We start from the raw sequence: 23652 nt of genomic DNA, 5'->3' as shown, positions 1-23652 counted from the left end.
TCAGCCCTGACATGTTGTCAGTCTCTTGCAACTTGGACACTGGAGAAAAATGTTTGGAGCAGACCATAGAGATGTATATATTTCTATGGAGCAGACTGACAACTACGGCCGCGGCCGCTCTGCTGCTGCTGGCGCACGTGCGGACACGCGGTACAGTTCAATTTGTGCGCGGGATCGACGGCGCGATGCATGTGTGTCTATCTGCTAGTCTGCTGAGCTGAGTGCAATCTTTACGGCGGTACAATACACATAATACGCGCGCGGCTTACCAAGCGTGTACCGACCGTACTGGTGAGTGGTGATCAGCTAAGAATCCTCGGACCCATTTGACAATTAAACCAGCCAATTATGTTTCCTTCATCCCTAACCAGGTTCTGCCTGCATAGCTCTCAGTGCATTAGACACTTCTCAGTAACTTGTCACAGGTATTTACATTTTCCTTATATTTTTTTCAGTAGTTGCATTGCGTAAATCATAGGCTCGTTGGACCGGCATCGGTCCTGGCGTACGTAGCCGGCTGGCTGGCCGGTAATTTTCCTTTTGACCTCTGATTGCACTCCGTTCTTATAGATCCTGTCGGTCAAGACCAATGCAATGGACCGAATTGGTCAATTGGATCAATACCAGTAACGTTAAAGATTTCACCTGATGTAGGCCTACTCGCGCTTGCGTGCATGACGGCGGCTGCTTCCCTGGCGATTGGAAAATCGACTCGTCAGCAGCATTGTTGGAGCAGTTCGCGTGGACCACATCGAAGTTCTGACCTACCTTGACCGAAAAATCGGTCTGTATCTGGTCGTTGGAGCTCGATCGCGGAGGTCGGAGGTACGTTCCGCGCGGCCGCGCCGCGGAGACAGCGTCTGGAATCCGAGGAGAGCTTTGAGAGCTAGACTAGGCCGAGAACTATCTACAATTACACTGGCGCCGTAAAATGTCAAAAAATTAGTTTTTGAAAACCCCAAAAAAATCCTCTGGACAGACGAATTTTTCTGTCTAAACTCTGTAGTCTAACCTTACTTCGTTCTGTGATCACCCGAGATTGTGAGAAGGTATTATTAATTAAACTGCAACATATGGACTAGAGATTTCTAGAAGTGTAGAACTATTAGTATTAACGTTAGTCGTTAATAGACAGAAAGATCCGTCTGTCCAGCGGAGTCTTATTTCTTTTTTTTTTTTTTTTAGTTTGACGGGTGTTTGACGTTATCGCTCTCCTCAGTATTAGGAGGGGATTCCATGAAGCCAGACTAAACACAGAGACAGACTCTGCGGAACATATCCCTGCCCTCACGACCAGATACAGACCGATCTTTAGGTCAACATATGGAACAGTCATGGTCTGATGACAATCAGTAGCAAGAGTAATCATTAGGTCTAGGATGCAAGACGAAGTCTTATCTTCTCATTCTCACGTACCGGTATTTTAAGTAACTTGATCACATTGATCACATTGATTTTAGGAACATAGCTGGGCCTGTAGCGTCAGGCGCGGCGATATGGTGCAATTATTACTGGCCAAAAGCATTTATAAATTGGGCCTTAGAATCTCTGCAATCTGCCACTCATGCATTGATTTTTAAAGAGGTCTAGTCCACACTGAGCCATGCGTCCGCTAAAGTCAGAATGCATGGCCATGCGACCAGTAAAATCCAAGCACATGGCTCAAGTCTTGTATAGTGTTGTAGGTGTACCAGATGCTAATGGGGAAAAAGGTTGTGTATCATGAATTTACGGGCCATTTATATTACACAAATTATGCACAGGCCTACTTTGTGGATCAGTGAGAATTGGATGCTTACGTTTAGTTTCAAAACAGTGGAGACTATGTCTGGCTTCTCGGAATCCCCTCCTATACACCGAGGAAAGACCCGTAAAAGTATAAACTGATGACAGACTTTTCCAGACAGACAGATTTTTCTGTCTAGTGATTTTCTACCAACAAACAATATTAGATCTAAATGCCCACAAAATGTATTTTACATTTGTTGTAGGCTAGCAGCTCTACATATGGAATGTGTTAAAATCAAGGGCAATCTAGGGGTTGCAGGTGCTGAGTGAAGGTAGTTTAGTTATAACCCCTAAAAATGTTACTTTTTGATCACACAATTGAGTCAATAGCTCAACGTGATAATTACATGTATTAATACTATTCTTTAATACATGTTTGAGCGTCTCGATGCTGTCATTACAGTCCAATTTACATTTTGTTACTTAGCACGTAAAATCAAAGGTAATGTAGGGGTTTAGGGACTGAAGGCAGTGTTGAGTCATGACCCCATGGCCAAAATGTTCCTTTTTAATCATTCAAATTATATAATGCTATTCTTACACATTTCAGCATCTCGATGCTGTCATTATAGTTCAATTTGAGCATTCTAAAATGAATTTAGAGCCATAAATATTGCCTGATGCACTCCAAGATACTGTATTACTGAGACTGGCTCGTCAATCACTTTATGTTGTATATCATCGGCGTTCGCACATTCGCGTGGTGTACATACACACCCTGCTGAAGTTAACAAGCCACTGTGTAGAATCATGGCATCGCCAGGGTACATTAAATGACCAAGAACCATTGCACAATTGCGGCTGTTTTGCTCGACTGCCGGATCGTGGCATTATTTACATCCACAATCCACCAGTAGGTGAAACCTACTATATGGTCGGTGGAGGTTATGTTTCTAATTCTGTATGTTTGCCTGTCTCTCTGTCTACTTTGCTGTGTGTCTGTTTTTCTGTCTGTCTGTTTGTGTACAAGATAACTCGCAAATTAATTAACAAATTTTTACCAAATTGCAGGGTGTTGATAATGAAGTAAGAAAGAAAATTTGGGGTCACACGGGACATGAAATATCACTAAATCTCCTAATAACTCCACAGATTATCAGATTTTCACCAAACTTGCAGGGTGTGTTAACAAAAAAGAAAGAAAGAAATAATTCAATTTGGGGGTCATGAAGTAAAGTCATTGAGCTTATTTCACATTTTATTAATCCTAATTTCTAGACCCTGGTAATCACAGAATTTAACAACACGCGAAAATGTCAGGCAAGTAGCTTGATGTCATGGAATGTGTGCCCGCTTCATAAGGAGTTGCTTGTTGTGATACTTTTGTCGACAATACAGGCAGCTTGCCCAGCTCATTGATGGCAAGAGGATAGCAGACGATGTCCTCCGCGAGATAAAAGCAGAGAATGACCAGTGGGTAGCGGAGGGGAACCGCCCGCCAAGCCTCAGTGTGGTGCTGGTTGGAGAAGACCCAGCCAGTTCTGTCTATGTCAAGAATAAGACAAAAGCAGCAGCCAGAGCAGGTATGAAACAACGCTGTTCTTCCTTCCTTTTCAAAACTACTGAGAATTCCTTGGTGTTGAATGAGAATGTGTGTAACATTTATTGGTACAAAATTAGTTGATTGGATTCCTCTTTCAGATCGAGGAAATTGCTATTATTATTTAGTGTCAAATAGCATTTTCTGCATTTGTAAACATTTTTCATTTACTGGCCATCCAGTTCAGTTGATATACAGTGCGTATTAAAAAAAAAAAACGCAACAAGATTTAATTTCGAATTTGTGAAGATTGTGTTAAGTTTACACCAAAGTGAGTCGCAACATCTTAAAGCCACATACCTCCTCTTTCCAATGATATCTTATTTATTCTTACACGGTCATGGATGGGCTGAGTAATCATTCTTTTTGGACAATGGGTCAAATTGGACTTGGGACCAAGTTTCAGTTTCTGCATTTAACTATGACGTGGATTTTCGTAGAGAAAAGCTGAATGTCTGGGCTGGATTTTGTGGAAACGGTTTGCTCCTAGGGCCCTTCTTCTTTGAAAACAATATGAACGGAAATGGATACTTACAAATTTTAACTGAAATGTGTTTCCTGAATTAATGGAAAATTTTTCTGTGCAACAAAGGGGTGTGTTCAGATGCCTATGGTGGGCACAAGATGGCGCACCAGCCCATCGACTAGTTGCAGTTAAGAAACATATTGGCTGAGGTATTTGGAAATTGGGTGATTGCCTTGTATCATGATGTGGAGTGGCCACCACGATCTCCGCATCTGACTTGTAATTTTTTTTTTTTTTTTTTTTTTGGGGGTGGGGGGGTTATCTCAAGAGCAAAGTGTTCATTACCCCTCCACCTAACATTGCAACTTTGAGACAAATAATCACTGATGAGTTTGAAGGGGTTTGAAGCTCTACGCCACCAAGCCCCAATGATTCGCAGGGCTGTGCATGAGATGGAGAAAAGAGCCAATCTCTGTGTGGAAAGGAATGGTGGCCATGTTGAGGGGCATGGAATGTAATGTTAAAAAGAGATACTAGTATCCGAAAGAAGACAATGGTAAGTTGCGATCATTAATTTCATCAATTTCATTAATTGCGATCATTAATTTCATTAAGATTAATTTCATTATTCCATTTGTTTAGTTAATTTCTAATAAGGTGCATTGATTCTTGCAGTACCTAAACTTGGTCCCAAGTCCAATTTGACCCATTGTCCAAAAAGAATGATTACTCAGCCATCCATGACCGTGTAAGAATAAATAAGATATCACTGGAAAGAGAAGATGTGGTTTTAAGATGATGCTACTCATTTTCGTGTAAAGTTAACACAATCTTCACAAATTTGAAATCAAATCATGTTGCGTTTTTTTTTATACGCACTGTAGAATACATGGTATCTGTCAATGGTTAAGTGCTTCTTGCAGTCAGTTTACTAGGGATGTCATTAATGGGATAAGTTCAGAACGGGGTTAAAACGTCACAATGAAAACAATCATGAATCATAACAATGACAGTGAGTTCTAGCAACACAGAGATTATTTCCTGGCCATGTTACTATTAAAAGCATGTGGTTAACAAGTTTCCTCTCAACTGATATTCATGGCATTAAATATCAAATCCCCCCCCATCTTACCTCATCTTACCAAGGGCAATCATCCTCAATTTTAGTTTACATTGGAATTGAAACATGAGAATAACAAAGGCTACCAAAAGAGTATGAAGTTTCCAAAAATGTGATCAAAAATTTGTTTGTGCAGTTTGTTCCATTTCAAAAGAGAATTACCTCACATAATCAACATATTTTTTTTTTTTGCCAGGGTGCATCAATGTCTTTTTTTTTCTTTTTTTTTTTGATACTTCACTTTACACACAAAGGGATGTGCTGGCAAGCACTATTGATGTGAACTACATGGATAGTCGTGACATCATAAATGCTTATCTCAGTTAATTAAAAAACCAATGTGCCACTTTGTACAAATGACCTTTTACTGCTCTTGCGCAAAGTGGAACCAGGAACTGTCTTTAAACACCAGCTAGACTTTATTGATTTGTGCCAGTTTCCCCATTCCTTTCTGCTGCACTCCACTATTTCCAGATGTGTCATTTAAGCCCTTTTTACACTTGTGTTTCTTAACCCTGGTACTTTCTCTGACCCAGGACTATCGTGAATCCTGTACCAATTTTTTCAGCTTTTTACACTCGCCAATAAATCCCGAACTAAGCTCTTGTCCTGGGCTAAAGAGAAAACTTACCTTTTTACACTTGTATTTCTTAGTCCCGTACTTTCCAAACCACATGAATATTCATGATTACGCGATGCACTGTACAAGTACACGCACACACCGGCAGCACGTGATTACCTCGTTTCTGATTGGTCAGTGGGGGTCGGACTTCGTCTCCGTCGCTTAGCCCCGGAGTATTTCTTCGTTCTGTTTACACTCACTTGCTTGGCACTGCAATTGCGGAATTGCGGTGCTAAGCCTGCTTTTTTGCAGGGCCAGATAGTACGGGATTATCGGTGGGGCTAGCCCACTTTGGCAAAAACAAGTGTAAACAGACAGTGGGCTAAGGAAAGTCCAGTACCAACGGTGGGACTAAGGCCTTTCCCTTAGCCCCACTGTTGGTATGGGACTAAGCAAAAATTTGCAAGTGTAAAAAAGCCCTTTAGAAGCTACTGACACTCTTACAGAGGTAAATATTTACCTACTTTGATGTCAAACAGTCTTCCTCTGTCATGCTTGATTTTGAGTTAAAAGGTTGCTTATCATGTACGTGTACACATGTATGCCTACACAGTCGTAAATATGAGCCTCTCTCTGAACCCAGCAAGCTTAGCTTTTTTCATCAGAATAAGTACAGAGTATTTTCTGTCTGTCTACAGGATATTGCTTTCAAGTGTCGGCCATTTAAAGGGATGGTATAGTATTGGTGGAGATGAGGATTGAGCTTTTAACTTTTTGCAAGATACTGAGAAACCACATGAAATGTTACCGAGCATTCCATTCTTAGAGAATTCAAAGTTTATTTGATGAAAATCGGTTTTGAAATGGCTGAGATATTCAAAAACAAAGTAAAACAAAGGGATCCTACACTTGTAATAAAACGTGGGTCCTACCGGTGCCTTTTATAAGCATTGCTTGTTTTGGATACAGTGTATCTCGGCCATTTCAAACCAATTTTCATCAAATAAATATTGAACTCCTCTTGGAATTACATGCTCTTTCATATTTCATAAGAGGTTTCTCATTATCTCATCAAAAAGTCAGAAACCCAAAGCCAGGTCTCAACCAAAATTATACCGTCCCTTTAAAAGGCCACATAAAACTAATAGTGACAAACAGTTGACATTTATAGGTAACTTGGCTAATTTCCGTAAAAATTTCCTTAGAAATTAGCCAAATTTCAATTTCATAGTGTTAGATTTGAATTATTCACATGTATCTTGATAAAATAGAGCATCTGTAGTAAGTAACCTTCCTATGTATAAAAAGCTAGGATGTGAAGACATGGCAATAAGTACATTGTAAGTAATATGATAAATAATTTTATGCATTAATGTATTGCACAGGGGCACCTTACATCTAACACCAGATATTCAAGATGTAATGCTTGCCTATTGGTACTTATTTAATCCGGCTGTCGGCAACATCCGCAGTGATGGGAAGTCGGCTTTACTAGTATCTTTCCTACAAGGCAGGACATTTTTGCCACAACCAGAGATACAATACTCTCACTGCAGATTAGATGTATGGTTTTGAGATCTCCTATGGTCCCGCCTAAATTGTTTGTGATCACACCCTGAACACCCTCACACAGTCAATACTTCTACCTATATTCTGACCAGTGTTGAAAGAGCAAGCCATAAAATGACTTGTAAACAAGAGCTGCTGTTATATTTGTGCAGCATATTTTATGTGAGAGGATCACACATGTATTGTCAACAGCACTTGATATTTCATGCCTGTTGGAGCAGGCAGTATCACTTTACATGCATCATGCACTTTCAACCAATCAGAAGAGTGGATGTTTTGAATGAGGTGCCTGCCAGTCTCTGCATGGAACTTCCCTTTAATGCATAGAACCTGGCCACGCTGTTCAGGTACTGTTCAATTGGTAAACCATTCGAATCTTGTTTGGAAAAGTAGAAAATCACACAGTGCACTGAATTTGAATGCATCATTGTCATAAAGAAGCATACAAGTGAAGAGCTGTTGATCAGAGAGATCTTGTTTAGACTACCTGTTGTGAGTAGTGCTCCAGACCAAATCTTGGTATGCGCATACTGGTAGTGTTAAGCTTTATACGGTATGTGTCACAGAAACCCGGCTGTCTGAATCCCTGTTGTTCACATCTGGAATGTCAGATTTATAATTGTGCTTTCCAGACGTGATTGTTACAGAATGTCTCTTTCAAAATCATATGAGGATGTGTATAAGGAGGTACTATGAGATACACTGTGTGCACAGCAAAATATGGCAGGGGATCTGATCGAAATATAAATACTAATAGCATCCAGTTTTTCAAATCTCTTTAATGATCACCTGATTATCAAGTTGTGTTTGTGTGAATGAATCGACCAATCTGAACTTCCTACGAACCATATGAAATGTTGAGAAAAGTTAGAAAAAAAATATAGACCTATATATTGAAAAAGAAATATAGAAAAAAAATGTTTCAGATTGTAAATGAAAGAGTGCACTCTATCATCAGAATGTGACATGAGCTTCATGCAAGAATACTGGAAGTGCATAATTTGTATCTTCATCGTACAGTAAATCATATTTATGTGTTCCAGTATCTGAATATGTTCCCAAGTCGCTGATAATTTTAAATGATTAAAAAACATGCAATAGGTTTTGTAAATAGGGGTCATTCTTCAAAAAGAAAAAAATAGATTAAAAAATCCTATAGGGTTATTTGCAATTCAGGGACACTAACATACATGTACATATACTCTTTCCTCCCTCCCTCCCCCCCCCCCATGAAACTTTGGTGACATTCAGACTAAACATAGCTGTAGTAACCCAGTTCCTCACCATCCTTTGTTACAGATTTAATTTCTCTGAAGAGGAAATACCCTTTCAAGCCCCAACAGCCTTTCACTGTATTTGATTGTAGTGTAGTTGTTGTTTGATATCATACTTGTTTCTCCTTCTTTTTTGGACCAAAAGTGCAGTCACTCTAGACATCATGTCTGCTTTTAATAGTCAGAGAGGGAGGAAGATACCAAGCTATTCATTCTATTTATTGACATGGGATGTCATTAATTTGATACCATGAAATTATGTGTTTGTATACAGTATTCAACCATGTATGCATTGCATTTACATATGTGACCGTGCACCTCAAAACGAACATAAAGTCGCACACACTGATTTTGCGTGAGGACTGAAAACAAGTGAAATGGGTCAACCTAGCCGAACTTGACTTTTTCATATTTTCTAAAAGAGCAGGTCGTCGTTTACATTATGCTAAAATTTGGTGTCATAAAACGGGCAGGAAAGTGTGTTTTTTAGCAGTTTATCTCGAACATTTTTGATAGAATAGTGTGATTAGGTGTGTCTTCAGAATCCCTTTTTCATTTCTGAAAAACTTTGTCCACACTCTTCACTTTCAACTCTAATGACTTTTGAAAGGATAGTGCTACTGCTTTGAAAGTTGGCATCAATTATGGACAGAATGTGTTAATGAGGCATGCTTAATTTCAGTTTAATCTGATAATCCCTTCATTGTTGTTACTCCAGTGGTTTACTTCCTGTTTTTTGTCCCATTCATCGCACAGCCAGCACGGTTTGGTAAAGATTAAGCGCTTGAATAGACACTGTACTTCAGAGCCTCTTTTCTCAGTTCACACTTTTTCTGAGGTTGTGCTTTCTTTCCAATCTTTAGATAGGTTAGGAGAGTCCATTTGATTTGAGTTATACATCATTTTAAAGCTTAAAGTCTGCTCTTTCAGAATATGGTCTTAACTAAAAGTTCATGTCTGGCGACTTTTTGTTTGTTTTGAGGTGCACTGTCACATATACACATTTATGCGTGGTCAGCAAGGGGTTTCAGCATTTCGCTGCAGCATCCTCAACTCTTGTGCAACATCCTCAAGAACCAGCAGCATGTTGTGCAACATCCTCAAGAATTTGCAACAAGCTCAAAATAAAATATACTATACCGGTATATTCAAACATGTGAAAAACATGTGCAAAACATACGAGACGTCAAACTTCCTTGTACTTTGTGTGCAAAACATGAGAGAGAACATTGAATGTAAGCAGCACAGAGAGATCTACAATGTATGCTCGTGATGTGCACATTTCTGCAATATTCTGGACAGATTCTGGGCTAGCAACATGCTCAAATTTTAAGTTGTGGACCACGCTGTTATGGGTATTTAGATTAATGTCATATTGTGGTAGTAGGGAACTTTGCTTCTTTCAGTACCTGGCAAAGAGGGTGTTCTGTTTTGCTAGTGGAACACCTCTTTTCTTGTGTGAATTCTGATAATATCTGCCTTCTGAATGTACATAATAAATGTTGATGTGTAGTGGTAAGTGTGATCTTTCCCTTCAAAAGAGCAAGAGCTTGTGGGGGAAAAAATAGTAGACAGTCATCAGCTGAAATTGTCAGTGCCAAAACTGTTGAGGAAATCCGTACATCTTTCATTTGCAAATCAGGAAGTGGTGGACGAAGGGGTGTACTTTGGTCATGTTCTTTATCAGTATCACATCAGCTGCAGTGGAATTTTCCATTCACCTTTTGTATTTTTTTCCCCTTGCCACACCTCCCCTGGCTTGGAAAACTTTGAAAAAACAGTTCTGAGTAGGCTGGCCAAAGGTTAGGAGAGATGACCCTAGAACAGTTTCTTGCTGTGTTTGTGTCATAGTGTGAAGGAGTACTCCAATATACTGTATACCCCCTCAAAAAAAGAAAATAATACATTGGGACCCTCCGCAATGATAACTTTAAAAATAGTGAGTCAATCCAAATACAAACCAGGGTATGAAACTATAACTCATTGCCCACATCAGACAGAAAACCCCAAAAGATTTACTGCAGTGGTCAAAGAGAAATGAGGAATTTTGTAGAACATGTCAGGAATCTCTTCCCCCCAAGTTCTGTCTATTGTGTTTACACATGAATGTGCAGTTCCAAGAGCATTCAAGTGCTAAACTTTGAAGAATCAGACTCATGACATGCTTTACAACAATCCACATTTCTCTGTGACCACTCAACCAAATGGAATGGGGTTTTCTGCAAAATAGAGCGAAGATGTTATATTTTAAGACCCTGCAGTAGCATTTTGACAGTTAAATCATATTGTCATATCTGATTGCAATTTTTTTGGGGGGACATACTGTATGTGAAGGCATGTGAACATGATGGGGGGGTGGTAGGATGTTCATTTTCTTGTAGTTTAAGGCCGTATCTCACCAACGGAGACGTCTCTGCGACGTCTCCAACTTTTCAGTCGCAGTGGTTGCGGAGACATCTCTGAGATGAGTTATGGCAAATGTCAAAAAATTTCAAATATGATGGAGCCGTTGCAGGATCACCTGACTTTATCTAGGCAGGATGTCAGCACGCAGATGGGTCATGTGGTTTCTAAAGTAGGTCAAACAGCGTCAAATAGAGTCGCCAGTTTGTCTGGTCTCCAGCAGGTCTCGGCGACATCTCTGAGACGTCTCTGAGACATCGTGGAGACGTCTCAGGAGTCGCGGATATAATTACAAGGCATTCAGATGCAAAAAATTTATACTAAAACGGTATAGTATACGATGAATTTATATGTCTGAACGCTGACTAACAAAACGACGTATAACAAAACAACATATAGCGAAACGACGGTCAGAGCATCATTTCGAATTAGAACTTGATAACGAAACAGCATTCCGTGTGCGTCTGAACGTATGGCGACCATAGAACGGTATAGCTGGGCGGGGCTTAATGTGAGCGCACACGAAAGGCGACCCCACAGCTGTCACTCATGACTATAACAGCATGCGCAGTGGGAAACTGCATATCTATGAGACGTTTCCCAGAACGGTCGAAATTAGTGTCTGAACAGTCTGTCGGCTATACGATGATTCTGTATACGTCATTTCGTTATCGAGTTTTGGTATAAAATGGCATGCGTCTGAATAGGGGGTTAGTCTCCGCGACGTCCCCGCAACTGATGGAGACGTCTTGGAGACGTCGCGGAGACTTCACGAAAGAAAAATCGAACATGTTTAAATTTCTTGTGACTCCTCGGAGACTGTAATTTTCAGGAGACGTCTCAAAGACGTCGCGGAGACATCTCTGCAGCTACTTGTAACAAAATCTGGAGTCGCGACTAGTCGGGGACTAGTTTCAAGCCCGGTGAGATACCCCCTGTAATATAGAGGTGTACAATTAAAGGGAAGCAGTCCTGAGATTTTCACTGTACTGATAATTAAGAAGAGTAAAAAATATAAACTTTCACCAATTTATACGCTTGGACATCAAAAATTGTCTCCGTACGCGATTTTTGAAAAATAATTCCTGCAAGCGATCGTGAAAGAGCCGGCAAAAAGATGCTACGTAGTGCATGCCCTACTCACCAAGTTGACAGCCGTGCCTCTAAAACCAATTTAAGTGTTCAAATGATTAGTTGCAATTTCATCATATAATGTGAAAGTTTGTGGTTTTATAATTTCAAACAAAATATTTCAAGCGTAGATATATATAATTTACGAAAAATTAATATTGTAAACATAAATTTATATGTATTTTTAAACCAAATATACCATGAACTTGACATCAAATAGGCACGGTCGTTTTCTAGCTTCCGTCCGTGTTGCATACTTCTTAGCGTAGAAACCACTCTCGCGCGCAAATCCTTACCATACCAATGTATACATACACAGTACACTCGATCGACTCCGTCCAGTCGATTTTGGCATTCAAACCGAAGATAACCTGTGCATGAGAGAGTCGAATTCTTCAAAGAAAATATTGTTTGTATCTCAATATTTCTGTAAGTAGTCAGATAATCGCCTTTCCTCGAAAAAAAAAAAATATGACGTGAGCCGGGAAGGGTAAACACAGGGGGTCGTAGGGATATGATTTCGCTCCACTTTGCCGTGCATGTCCAGTCGGCACTGGCAGCAGCTAGCTCAGTGGCACTGTACTGCATGCGCAGTCCAACCCCGGCTGCAGGCCCACGGTAAATTAAACATAGCTAGCCACTTTCCTTACCTCTCTACGCTTTTTTCCCTCGGTTCTCTTCGAAGTCGATGCTCGAGGTATTTCTGTTTTATAACTCATGTGAGCAAATGGTCAGGATTGCATCTGGTTTCAGGAGTTTTCTCGGTTTATAACCGAGGGCCACAGCCTGCCGGTCCACGTAAAAACATCGCTTCACAAATTGTCCACGCACAGGTAGGTCACAACACGATTTCGAGATTTTGTAGGCCCTAAGTTTCTTATGTTCGGCATCGTTGTACCGATATTTCCCAGCCACACAGCTCACCTTTCACGATACTTTTGTTGGTCTGGGACGGAAAAAAGGATTTTCCTGGGAAATTTTCTGCACGATTCGAGCAAAACTACTGATGTAAGATAGCCTGACCAGACGACGCTGAATGCGGTCGCCCCTGTAGTGTACTAGCAGGCCTGTGTAGAATCGTTTCTATCTACAAATATGTACACTCTGTACGTACGATACTATATATAGAACATGCATGAGCGGCGACAGGTAGGGCTGCAGCTGCGCTTGAGACTGGAAAAGTGCGAAGGGCAAACCGCGTACGGGGTGCGTACGCGTATCTACCGTAGATCTATCATCTAGTTGTACCGTCCACACGTGCGAATATAATACACAATACATACACACACACACAAACACACACACACACACACACACACACACACACAACGTAGAAACAATGTCAAATACGAGTCGGAGTAGCCACCGACGTCTTCATGCATCCGGGTAAACTAGGGAGCGTACGGATAACGAGCAGAACACGGCTGGGAAGAGTTGTGCATCGACGACGTATGACTCTCCGCCAAGACTTGCTCATTAGCATATTCACCATGCAGAGTCACACTTTTTCAACCAAAATGTACGAGCTTATTTGGTGATTTTAAAGTTTGTTTTTGGTGAAAGTAGTTCATTGGAGGTACCAACAACAACATATTTTTTTAAATTTCGTGAGGACTGTGTCCCTTTAAGTATGCTGTGGAATTTGTTTCTGGTCCGTTAAAATGTGAATATGAACAAAATTTGGTTTGAGCCAGGTAGAGTTGTTAAATGCAAACTCATTTCGAAATGTGTCTGTAGCTTAGACTTGCTCATGCCAACCCACTGGCAACTTCACTGTCTCCGCTCCTCTGATCAAACTGTGCAATGTGCCAGTGTAGCTGCTTGGTGACAAGACCTGATTGACTCATGACAGAGGTCATACATGCAACAACTGTGATGGGAAAGACGTTTGCAAACATGTTTTGATAGAAGGTTTGAATCACGTTTCAAACATGAGAAAGTTGTTAAAACGCAGTCATTGCATGTTCGGGCTTGGGCTATGGGGACTTCAGTTTGGTTGTTAGTCTCACGAGCATGCACATGTGCATCTCATAGCCGCAATAAAATTTTCCAGATATCTTCAGATGTGCTGGCAGTTGTCTGGTGAAATTGAGTACATCCCCTGGTGACAACAAGTAAACACCCAGTTTGTTGCTGTGTGAGCTGCATTGTAATTTTTTAAAGGACAAGTCTACTATACTAAAAGGTGCATGGTCCCGGTGTTAATAGTCAAATGCGTACGCAGGCGCACGGCGCAAGTTTCCTATAGAGACCTACGCTATTGACTCCTCTAGTGCTTACGCTGTGGCCCACTTCCCCGAGTCCGAAGAAGTCTGATTCATCGTAGTCAGTGGTCCGATCACAGTTCGGCTCATGATTCGGCTGAGGGGGATGACAGCTTTAGCAAACTTCTTTTGTGATGTCATAATAAGAAGCACATATGCACGCACCCTGGCATTACTACAGACTGCGCGATGCGCAGAGAAGACAACGAAGGCAATGTTACTTAGCAACACCTACGCACTTTACTCTTGATGACAGCTCAACTTCGGTAATCATCGTATCAATGCTAACGGTGATCGGCAGTATCATCAACAGCGCCCTCTACAATACCGGGACTATGCACCTGTAAGAATTGAAGAATGCAGCAATATTAGTAGAACACATCAGTGAAAGTCTGAGGAAAATCAGACAATCCATTTAAAAGTTATGAATTTTTGAAGTTTCATCACAGTCACTGCAGGATGAGAAGACTACTACAGTATATGATGTCACATGCTTAGAAGGATAGAAGGAAAATATAAAGAGAACTCCACAAAATTTCATTACAAAAAAAAAATACACATTCGCTCAACTCTCTTCTGACATATAGTTAAAGGACAAGTTCACCCTCATAAACATAAGGATTGAGAGAATGTAGCAATATTAGGAGAACACGTCATTGAAAGTTTGAGGAAAATCGGACAACCCGTTCAAAAGTTATGAATTTTTGAAGTTTTTGTGTAGTAACCGCTGGATGAGAAGACTACAACTGCTTGTACTGCAGTGTATGAATAACTTAGATGTCACATGCGTACAACAATATAAGGAAAATATAAAGAGAATTTCACAAAATTCCATCTTTTGAAAGAAGTACATATTCCCTTGACTCGTTACCGACATATGTTAGGGGTAATATTATTCCCCCTGCTTTTAGAAAGAGACAAGTCAAGTGCTCTTTTATTATGCGAAAAAAGTGAAAATATGTTGAATTTTCTTTACATTTTCTTTATCCTGTTGTACGCATATGACTCACAAGCTGTAGTAGTCTCCTCATCCAGCGGTTCCAACACAAAAATTTTAAAAATTCATAACTTTTGCATCGATTGTCCAATTTTCCTCAAACTTTCACTGATGTGTTCTACTAATATTGTTGCATTTTCTCAATCCTTATGTTTATGAAGGTGAACTTGTCCTTTAAGGGTAATACATGTATTATTCCCCCTGCCTTCTGAAAGAAGCAAGTCAAGTGCTTTATTCTTATGCGAGAAAAGTGAAAATATGTTGAATTTTCTTTATATTTTCCTTATATCGTTCTATGCATGTGACATCACAAACTGTAGTCATTTTCTCATCCAGCAATAGTGGCAGTGAAACTTCAAGAATTCATAACTTTTGAACAGATGATCCAATTTTCCTCAAACTTCCACTGATGTGTTCTACTACTGCTGCAGTCTCCCAATCTTTATGTACATGAAGGTTGACTTGTCCTTTAATCCTGGTTTTGTGTACAAGAAATGTGTGGGAGTCTAAGGTTATGTATGATCTCCCAGATTAATTTCTTATACTTCCTCATGCTTTGTACAATATATTTGTTGTCTACTTCCCTATTTTATGGTTCTTGTGTTAAAATCAAGTGAAAAAATGCAGGTAGACACTAAAATAGTATAAATACGTAAGTTGGTTTAAATGTCATCTTTATAAAGACCGGTTCTTTTGGGAGATTTTGTGGTTGGAAGGTTTCACCTGATTGAATTGGTCTTCAGTTGCTACCCAACGGGTTACATATTAACCTGTTGAGGACGAGTCCCAAGTATACTCGGGCTGGGATCTATGGGAAATGTGTGCTGTAACAAAATCAGCATGTCCCCAATGGGTTAAAGAAAACCATGATGAGCACAGGCCTGCTTGAATAAAATTCTCCCTACAGCTCATGAATGCAAAATATTTTGTCACTAACAATCAGGTCTGTAGGCTGGCGACTGGCAATGTGCAAATGAATGAGGTGATTTTTTACGCACACATGCAACATGCGGAGGTCAAGTGGGGTCATGCCTTCAGTGCTCCTGCACTTCCGGTAATGTAGAGTTATTGCTTAGTGGGCACAAGTAGTAGTGCGTCTATGCAGTAAATCACATCTATTTTTTCCTCCTTTTATCATTACTAAAACTGTACAATTGAACAATGTCAGTGTTTAAAACTGGATTTTCTTTTTCCAGCAAATTGCTGAGAATATCTACGAAACTCTTCTAGTTGGAGATCAGTATTGTGCTCTATATTTTTCGTATACGATCAAATAGATCAATTTCTGGTCTGACAATCTGGGACCACATGTCATCCATGTGAAACTGAAAATAGAATGCCGGGTATTCCCCTGTAATCAAACCATACCTTTTGATAAAAATGAATGCACCCCAAGTATCTAGAACAATGTGAAGCACTCTACTTTCTTTAATATACTAGTATTAGAAGTCAATTTATAGTTGTGTATCAAAATGTTTGCATTCTGTTAAACAGATTGCTGAAAATGTTTTAGCTGAATCAGCAGATTTCTGTGGTGTGCCCTTCCCAATTGGGAACAGTTCGTTTATAAATATTGACACTGACAAGCAATTCAACAAACCTTGGAGTGGATGGGGGGGGGGGGGGAGCGGATGGGGCTGGTATATCAAGTTTAGAGTCCAAAGAGCTGCGGAAATTTTTCACCATCTGTCTGCAGGATGTATGGTCTATAGGCTGTTATCTGCTGTTTTGTTTACCATTGCAATTTCAAAGAGTTACCGTCTGAAGAAAGCACAGTGTGTACAGATAGTTTTTTTTTTTCCTGTCTGGAAGTGCTGAGAGGACAAATAACTACCGGTACTTCTCTACATGTAGAACTAGTTGATGACACATATGGTACCATGCTTATATGTCATGTTTCAAGAAGTGATTAGATAACAAGTGAAGTTAAAGGCTTGTATTCAGGTATGGCAATGTAATTGATTATCATTCAGCAATAGAATATCTGTTTATTTGTTTGTTTGTTTGTTCATTTTCCATCTGAGAAGATGGTTGGATAGCCCATATTCAGCTATGCTAAGCTGGTCTTTCGTGGGGTCCAGTTGGATGTGAGGCGGGACCACTTCACCAGGTTATACACCCTGCTCTTTGCTATGAATGAATGAAGCGGGATTTTTAACATGCATGAGTTGTGAGTTTCTCACACACGGGACCTCCATTTTATGTCCTATCCGAGGGACAGAGTGTTTTGCCTCTTGCTGGAGGGGACGGTATGATTACACACAACATTACTCAGTCCAGACTCAGGTTCGAACCCGGGTCGCTTGGGTCTGAGTCAGACATGCTAACGACTGAGCCAACTCACCGTATGATGAACCTCTTCAGAGGAAATGTCCTGTTATTTACCCTAAATATTCGGTAATAGTCCATAATTCTATTAAAGAAAATGTATAACAGCTCAGTTTGAGAGCCATGTGTTATATTGCCAGACTGAAATTTATCATCGTTGAATATTTGGTGAAAAATTAAATTGCAAAATGCACACAGAATATGTACATGTTTGAAGAACAGCCTTCAAAGTCTTCATTCATCTTCTATGATATGAGAACATGATGATTTCTTGGGTCTTTCTGTTGTTTTTAAGTATAAATCTATGAATGCATTTTGACAGAACTTTACTCTCATATAAGATGTTGCAAATCTTTTCTCATTTTTTAATTCCATTGCTAATCAGATTTGATCATATTGTCAGTCATTATTCATGTGTCTTTCAGATGTCATGATAATGATGGTGTTTGATGAGTCAAAGGGACTGTACAATACTGGTTAAGGTGAGGATTCAGCTTGCAGCATTTTGAGAGATATTTAGAAACTATTCATGAAATTTTAAAGAGCGTACAATTCTATGGGGGAGTCAAAAGTTTATTTGATGAAAAATCGGTTTATAAATGACTGAGATGTCTAAAACAAAGAGATCCTAACAAAATTCATGGCCTGTCAATTTTATTAGGATTACATTTTCGGATATATCTCAGCTATTTCAAGACCAATTTTTATCAAATAAATGTTGAATCCTTCTTGATTCTCTTTCATATTTCATAAGAGGTTTCTCATTACATGTATCTCACCAAACAATGTTATAAACCTGAATCCTCACCTCAACCAGTACTGTACAGTCCCTTTAATTCAAATCTTTCACACTACAAAAAGTTAATTGAGATCTTTTCTCCTGTCTATTGATGTCCTTGTGTATCTACATTCCTTGCTGCTTTCTCTTCTGTGTGTCAGGCATCACATCGAACACCATTCGTAAACCTGACACCATTTCCCAGGATGAGCTCCTCAGCATCGTCAACGATCTCAACGAAGACCCCGGCGTGGATGGCATCCTGGTGCAGCTGCCTGTCCCCGCCCACATGGACGAGAGGACCGTGTGCGACTCGGTGGCCCCCGAGAAGGACGTGGACGGCTTCAACATGGTCAACGTCGGGAGACTGTGCCTGGACCTGCCCTCCATCATCCCAGCCACGCCCTACGGTATCTGGGAGCTGCTGAAGAGATCAGGTATGACTCGCTGGCTCTGCTCTCTGTCACAAAGAGGGGTGTGTCACAAGTGAAATGCTGTGGATTTAGGGTCTTGTCTTCAACTTTCACTAGAAATGAATGCTCCTCAGTGGCCAAGTTCAGGATTTAAGGTACAAGCTTGTTACGTCTTAGTCTTGAGAGCAGGCTTTCAAACGATGGCAAAAAGTGTTGTAAAACAGAAATAAGTTGGTCTTTTAAATCTTTTTTAGGGTTTTCTTTGAAAGGAAAGAAAAAGCATAAATTTTGAATGAGATGCTTTGTTGATTATGTCTCAAGTGTCATCTGATGATCCTGAAAAGTGGAATAAAGAGTGAATATGCAGGGTAGTGATGTGTGAAAATGGTTTCATTTGAATATCTAGTGCTGCAGAATATGAAGCCATTGTCTGAAGTACAATTACATGTATTCCTTATACAAATAAAGTTTAACACAAAGCAACACAAAGCATACCGGGTTCTTGCAGGCAGTAGTTAAACAGCATTTGCTATGAAACCGTTTTGCCATTCTTAGTGTTGCCAGTGACCATAGATTTGATCCATTGATCCAAAATGTGTTCAAAGAAAGAGAGTGATTGATAATATTCCCAAGTCAGAGGTGCCTTAGATATTTCCCTGATTTGTGTTCATAACAGAATCACTATTGTGCAGTGTTCCAAAATCAGTAGCAACATTTGTTTTAGATGTTTTTGTTTGTTTGTATCTTCCAGGGATTGAGACGTTTGGTAAAAATGCAGTTGTCTGTGGAAGGTCGAAAAATGTCGGCATGCCGATTGCAACTTTACTCAATTCAGATGGAGATCACTGTAAGTCTTTCCAGCATGGTTATAACTGTTTGTAAGGGCCCGTTACCAAATGGCGTTAAAGATTTGCATATGAATTGCGCGCAAAATTGATTTGTATTCGCTAAACACGTGCAACCGATGTTTTGTGAAGCTCAAAAATCCTGGCAACGGAAAAACGTGCCTCTGCGGATAATTGTGGATGTGTGCGGATGTCAGCTGACTCATACAAGCATGTTTCATGAATATTGCAGATGTTTAGCAAATATAAACAAATTTTGTGCATGATTCATATGCAAATCTTCCTAAACGGCAGTAAGAACTAGGCCCTAAGATGTAAATGCGTCTGATATCTGTCTTTATAACTGGCATGTCAGTAAAAACCAGTACAATACACAGGAATAGCTTTCATTGCTCATGTACAGCAGTAGTTTTGTTGAATATTCAGATGGAATGCTCAGGTGACAAGAGGAAAAGTTTTTATTGCAGACCCTATCTCTCCTTCCTAGAGAAAGAAACTGAGCTTCCGAGTATATCTTTGTCAAGTCAAAAACTAGTTATAACTCCATGTGCAGGCAACAGTGCATGTCACATGAGAAGCCATTAATCTTGTCTGTTATGATCTGATTGTTGTTCTCGTTCTTTGTTATTTTTGCTCAACATGTTCAGAGTGTTTAGTTGGGCCATCATCTGTGACGGCGTAAATAGTACCTGTGTAATGGTCTGTCAGCCAAACAAACATTCGATTCATTTGCTGTGAGTGTGTGACATACATGTAAAGCATGTGTATAGTTCTCAGGACTCAAAGTTCATCTTCCACCAGTTGGAATTTGCGTACAATATATTGATGGGATCTACCAAGAAACTTGTCTGACTGAAGCAATTTGCCGGGATAATGAGTCGTTTTGAAGAATTTTGAGAGCAAATGTCTAAAATGATTTTGATGGTATAGTACTCATTTTTTATTCCCAAAGAACCCTCCCCATTCAGTAGGGGGTAGGTAGAATGTTTCCTGATGATTGATCATGCCCAAGCAATTGTAATTCTCAATGAGCTGCATGAGACAATTCACTCTTGCATGGAAGATTGATGGATACTGCTAAGGTCATTTTTACTGATGAGCCATAATTGATTATGAAAAACTGCAAGGCAACCATGATCGAAGATGTTCTCGTATTGCTGTTGGCGTAGCTTTTTGCCTGATATTTTGCATTTTTGTCATTGGGTAACTGAAATTGTCGTATCATAGCGTTATTTCACTTCTCATATACATATGTGTCCATTTACAACCTAAAATCAAGTTTCTTTAGGTGTATGAAAACTATGATTTGCCTTGAATGCTGCACATCTTCCAACCCCCACCCCCAAGCTTCCAGGATGGGTATGGACGCCACGGTAACGCTATGCCATCGTTACACCCCTCCGGATGAACTACTGCGCTTCACCAAGGCTGCTGACATCATTGTTGTGGCCGTGGGCATACCGGGCCTGATCAAGGGCGACATGGTGAAAGACGGAGTGGCGGTCGTCGACGTCGGAATCAACAGGGTGACTGATGAAAAGACTGGAAAGCCCAAGCTAGTCGGAGATGTTGACTTTGATGGTATTTCTATGATGTTTTTTTTCTCTTTCCTTCTCAGTCAGGCCTTATCAAAACTTAAATGTTTGTTCTTTGTGTTCATGCAAAAATTTGTATCTTTGTAGCTGTCCAGTATAAAATGACTTTGCAGTTTAGTAATTTCTAGTAATTTTATATTCGTTGGGCATTTGTTTCATTCTAATCGTTACCCCTGATCTTTTTTTATCATCTATTATAAATCAAGATCTAGTCTATATCTTTGTCGTAAAAAGTATTCATTACAAGAATGTCTTTGTACAGTTTGCATGCTCTTGATACTCTATCCAACTGAAGGTATCTGATTTAATGGAACATGCGAATTCATGGAATTGTAAAGGATACTCAGTTTGTGGTCACTACATATGAATTAATGATATTTGCCCAACATTTTTGCATCTTCTCTTGCACTGTTCAAGAATGAGTCAATAAAATGAGGGCAGGGGAAGCGTGCTGTTAATTTCTTTCTCAAAAAAACCTTTCTATAGTTGATCAGTTAGAAGTCATGCATCATATGTACAGTGTAGGTCCAAGAAGACTACAAGGTGCCTGCTTTGCATATTACTTTTCTATAATTCATATATCCTTTCCTTCCCAAAATTTCTCTTCTTCTGCCTCTTCAGAAGTGTCAAAGAAGGCTAGCTACATCACACCTGTGCCAGGCGGCGTCGGCCCGATGACCGTAGCGATGCTGATGAGGAACACCATGGATGCAGCCAAGCGCAACCAGCAGAAGAAATCTTCGGGCAGTTGATGCTAGCCGCAGTGTCGTTGTCCCGTCACCAATCACCTTTTTGTCTGTTAAGAGAGTTGGATGTCAAAGAAACTTGGCACAATGTGGCTGATACGTCATCTTGCATCTGGTGCATTTGCCTTTGAAAAAGAAAAAAAAAAGCCTGCAGACCCTGAGCCTTTATCTTTGATAAGTATGACCCAGTCTGCCACGTAATCTTTGTAATTTTTGTTTCATTGTTATATTAGTATTGTAATGAATAAGATTTTTGTTTTTTGTGTAATGATTAAGAATGAAAGGAAAAATCTACTTTTCTATCACAATATGTCAGTTTTTTGCTTTTTTTGTTCTGTTTTGTTTTTAAACTATGAGCTCACACTTGCTTCAAGTGAGCTCCACCACCAACAGATGTTCAGCTAGCTTGCCAAGGAAGACTGTGATTGCAATTGAAGTAGTATATTTGACTGAAATTTCTTAATTAATGGAGAGCATGGTTAATACTAATATGCTACCTGGAATATCCTGTTTCTTCTGCAAAATGCAAGGCATCTTTTAATATCGCTGCATGTCATCAGGGCAATATGAGGCATAAACTTGTCTGGTGACGCAAGATGGTGGCACAATTTCTGCACCGCTTCTTATATAGGAACATAAGGAAGTAGTTATGGGACTGGGATTAGAGCGACAGGAGATTGGCATGACGTACCATGTGCTCAGAGATTGTAGAGTTGCAGGTGGATTGCCCTTTCAGATTACTGTGAGGGAATCCTGTGGGGAGTATGCCTTACACTTCATGATGCTAATGAGTTTGGCGTAAGGTTAAGACCTTCTTGTCAGCAAATGCACTAAAAGAACGGCTACATCGCCTGTGCTATGGATGTCAATATACTCGCGTTGAGTGATTGTCGGTCAAGACTTGTAGCAAACGGAGAGTCGGGATGATTAAAAGTTGGCGAGAAGAAAGGGAAACATTCCACTTCTTGATACCCTACTGCACTAAAACACTAATATTTACCAAAGAATACTTGACTGTATCTCATCAGATGAACGTTTCAAGCTGTACATTCGAGAAACTGAGCATCTCATCTTTAATACTTGAGGATTACGACCAAAGCGTAGTTTTCATGCAAGTAGCTGTATATCATAATTCATATTTAGCAATAGAGAAGGATTTTAGCATATGAACACCATGTGTTTGGTCAGTTTGACATATTATATGATCATAAGGTTGTCTGGGTCTTTTTTGTTTTTGTTTTTTGCCCCCTCTCACATCCTGTACCAATTACCCCAAGGGATGGAAATACCAGGGTAGCATGAGTCAAATTGTATTTCAAATTGCCAGGAGAGAATCTTCCTGTGAGATAAGGTCTTTGATTAACAGCACATTCACACACAGGAGTTTTTGGTGTTTGCATCGCGGTGCAAAAAATTATTTTTAGAAAACATGAATTTTGGGTGTGTGTGAACGGGACTGATGTGTTTTCCTTGATTTCCGAGGGTAGAATCCCAACACCTTCAGCCAAATCTCACATATAATCCTTCATGTAGTCATTACATAGTGCCCACATAATGAAAATACTGTGATAGGCATGTTTCTCTGGGGTTACCATTCAAGCTGCTACTAGTATTTAGCTCGACAGCAAATGAATCACAAAGGCTTCTGCCTCAGAGAGGAGAGAAATTGAAAGTGGAAGATGCATTTGTTTTTGTTTAACACAAGTCACGGGTCATCAAATGATGTTCTGTCTTTTGCTAGGAGTCAGTTATGGGGGGGGGGGGAGGGGAAGATGGGGAGAAGTTGGGGAAGAGTATCTTTTATGTTTTGAGAAGCAAGTAACATTGAAGACC

At 40.0% G+C, this 23652-nt stretch overlaps 1 protein-coding gene across 1 annotated transcript; it reads left to right on the top strand.

Annotated features, from left to right (window-relative positions):
* The first annotated feature begins 292 nt into the window (after nucleotides 1–292).
* Nucleotides 293–23138, top strand: LOC139711303 (bifunctional methylenetetrahydrofolate dehydrogenase/cyclohydrolase, mitochondrial-like). The gene is made up of 6 exons (XM_071623207.1): nucleotides 293–425; nucleotides 3127–3311; nucleotides 18382–18657; nucleotides 19385–19480; nucleotides 20826–21059; nucleotides 21695–23138. The coding sequence occupies exons 1-6, from the start codon at nucleotides 349–351 to the stop codon at nucleotides 21823–21825; spliced, it is 999 nt and encodes a 332-aa protein (XP_071479308.1). The 5' UTR covers nucleotides 293–348; the 3' UTR covers nucleotides 21826–23138.
* Nucleotides 23139–23652: the final 514 nt, after the last annotated feature.

This window comes from Diadema antillarum, unplaced genomic scaffold (assembly GCF_040938485.1).
Source record: "Diadema antillarum isolate AM-2024a unplaced genomic scaffold, OU_Dant_1.0 seq00001638_RagTag, whole genome shotgun sequence".
NCBI classification, from domain to species: domain Eukaryota; kingdom Metazoa; phylum Echinodermata; class Echinoidea; order Diadematoida; family Diadematidae; genus Diadema; species Diadema antillarum.
This window is presented reverse-complemented; position numbering and strand designations above follow the sequence as displayed.

Excerpts from the sequence above, each read along its gene's own strand:
- LOC139711303 (XM_071623207.1), top strand. The coding sequence starts at position 349 with ATGTTTCCTTCATCCCTAACCAGGTTCTGCCTGCATAGCTCTCAGTGC. Across the intron at positions 3,312-18,381 it reads AAAAGCAGCAGCCAGAGCAG|GCATCACATCGAACACCATT; the intron begins GTATGAAACAAC and ends TCTGTGTGTCAG. Across the intron at positions 19,481-20,825 it reads CAATTCAGATGGAGATCACT|CTTCCAGGATGGGTATGGAC; the intron begins GTAAGTCTTTCC and ends CCCACCCCCAAG.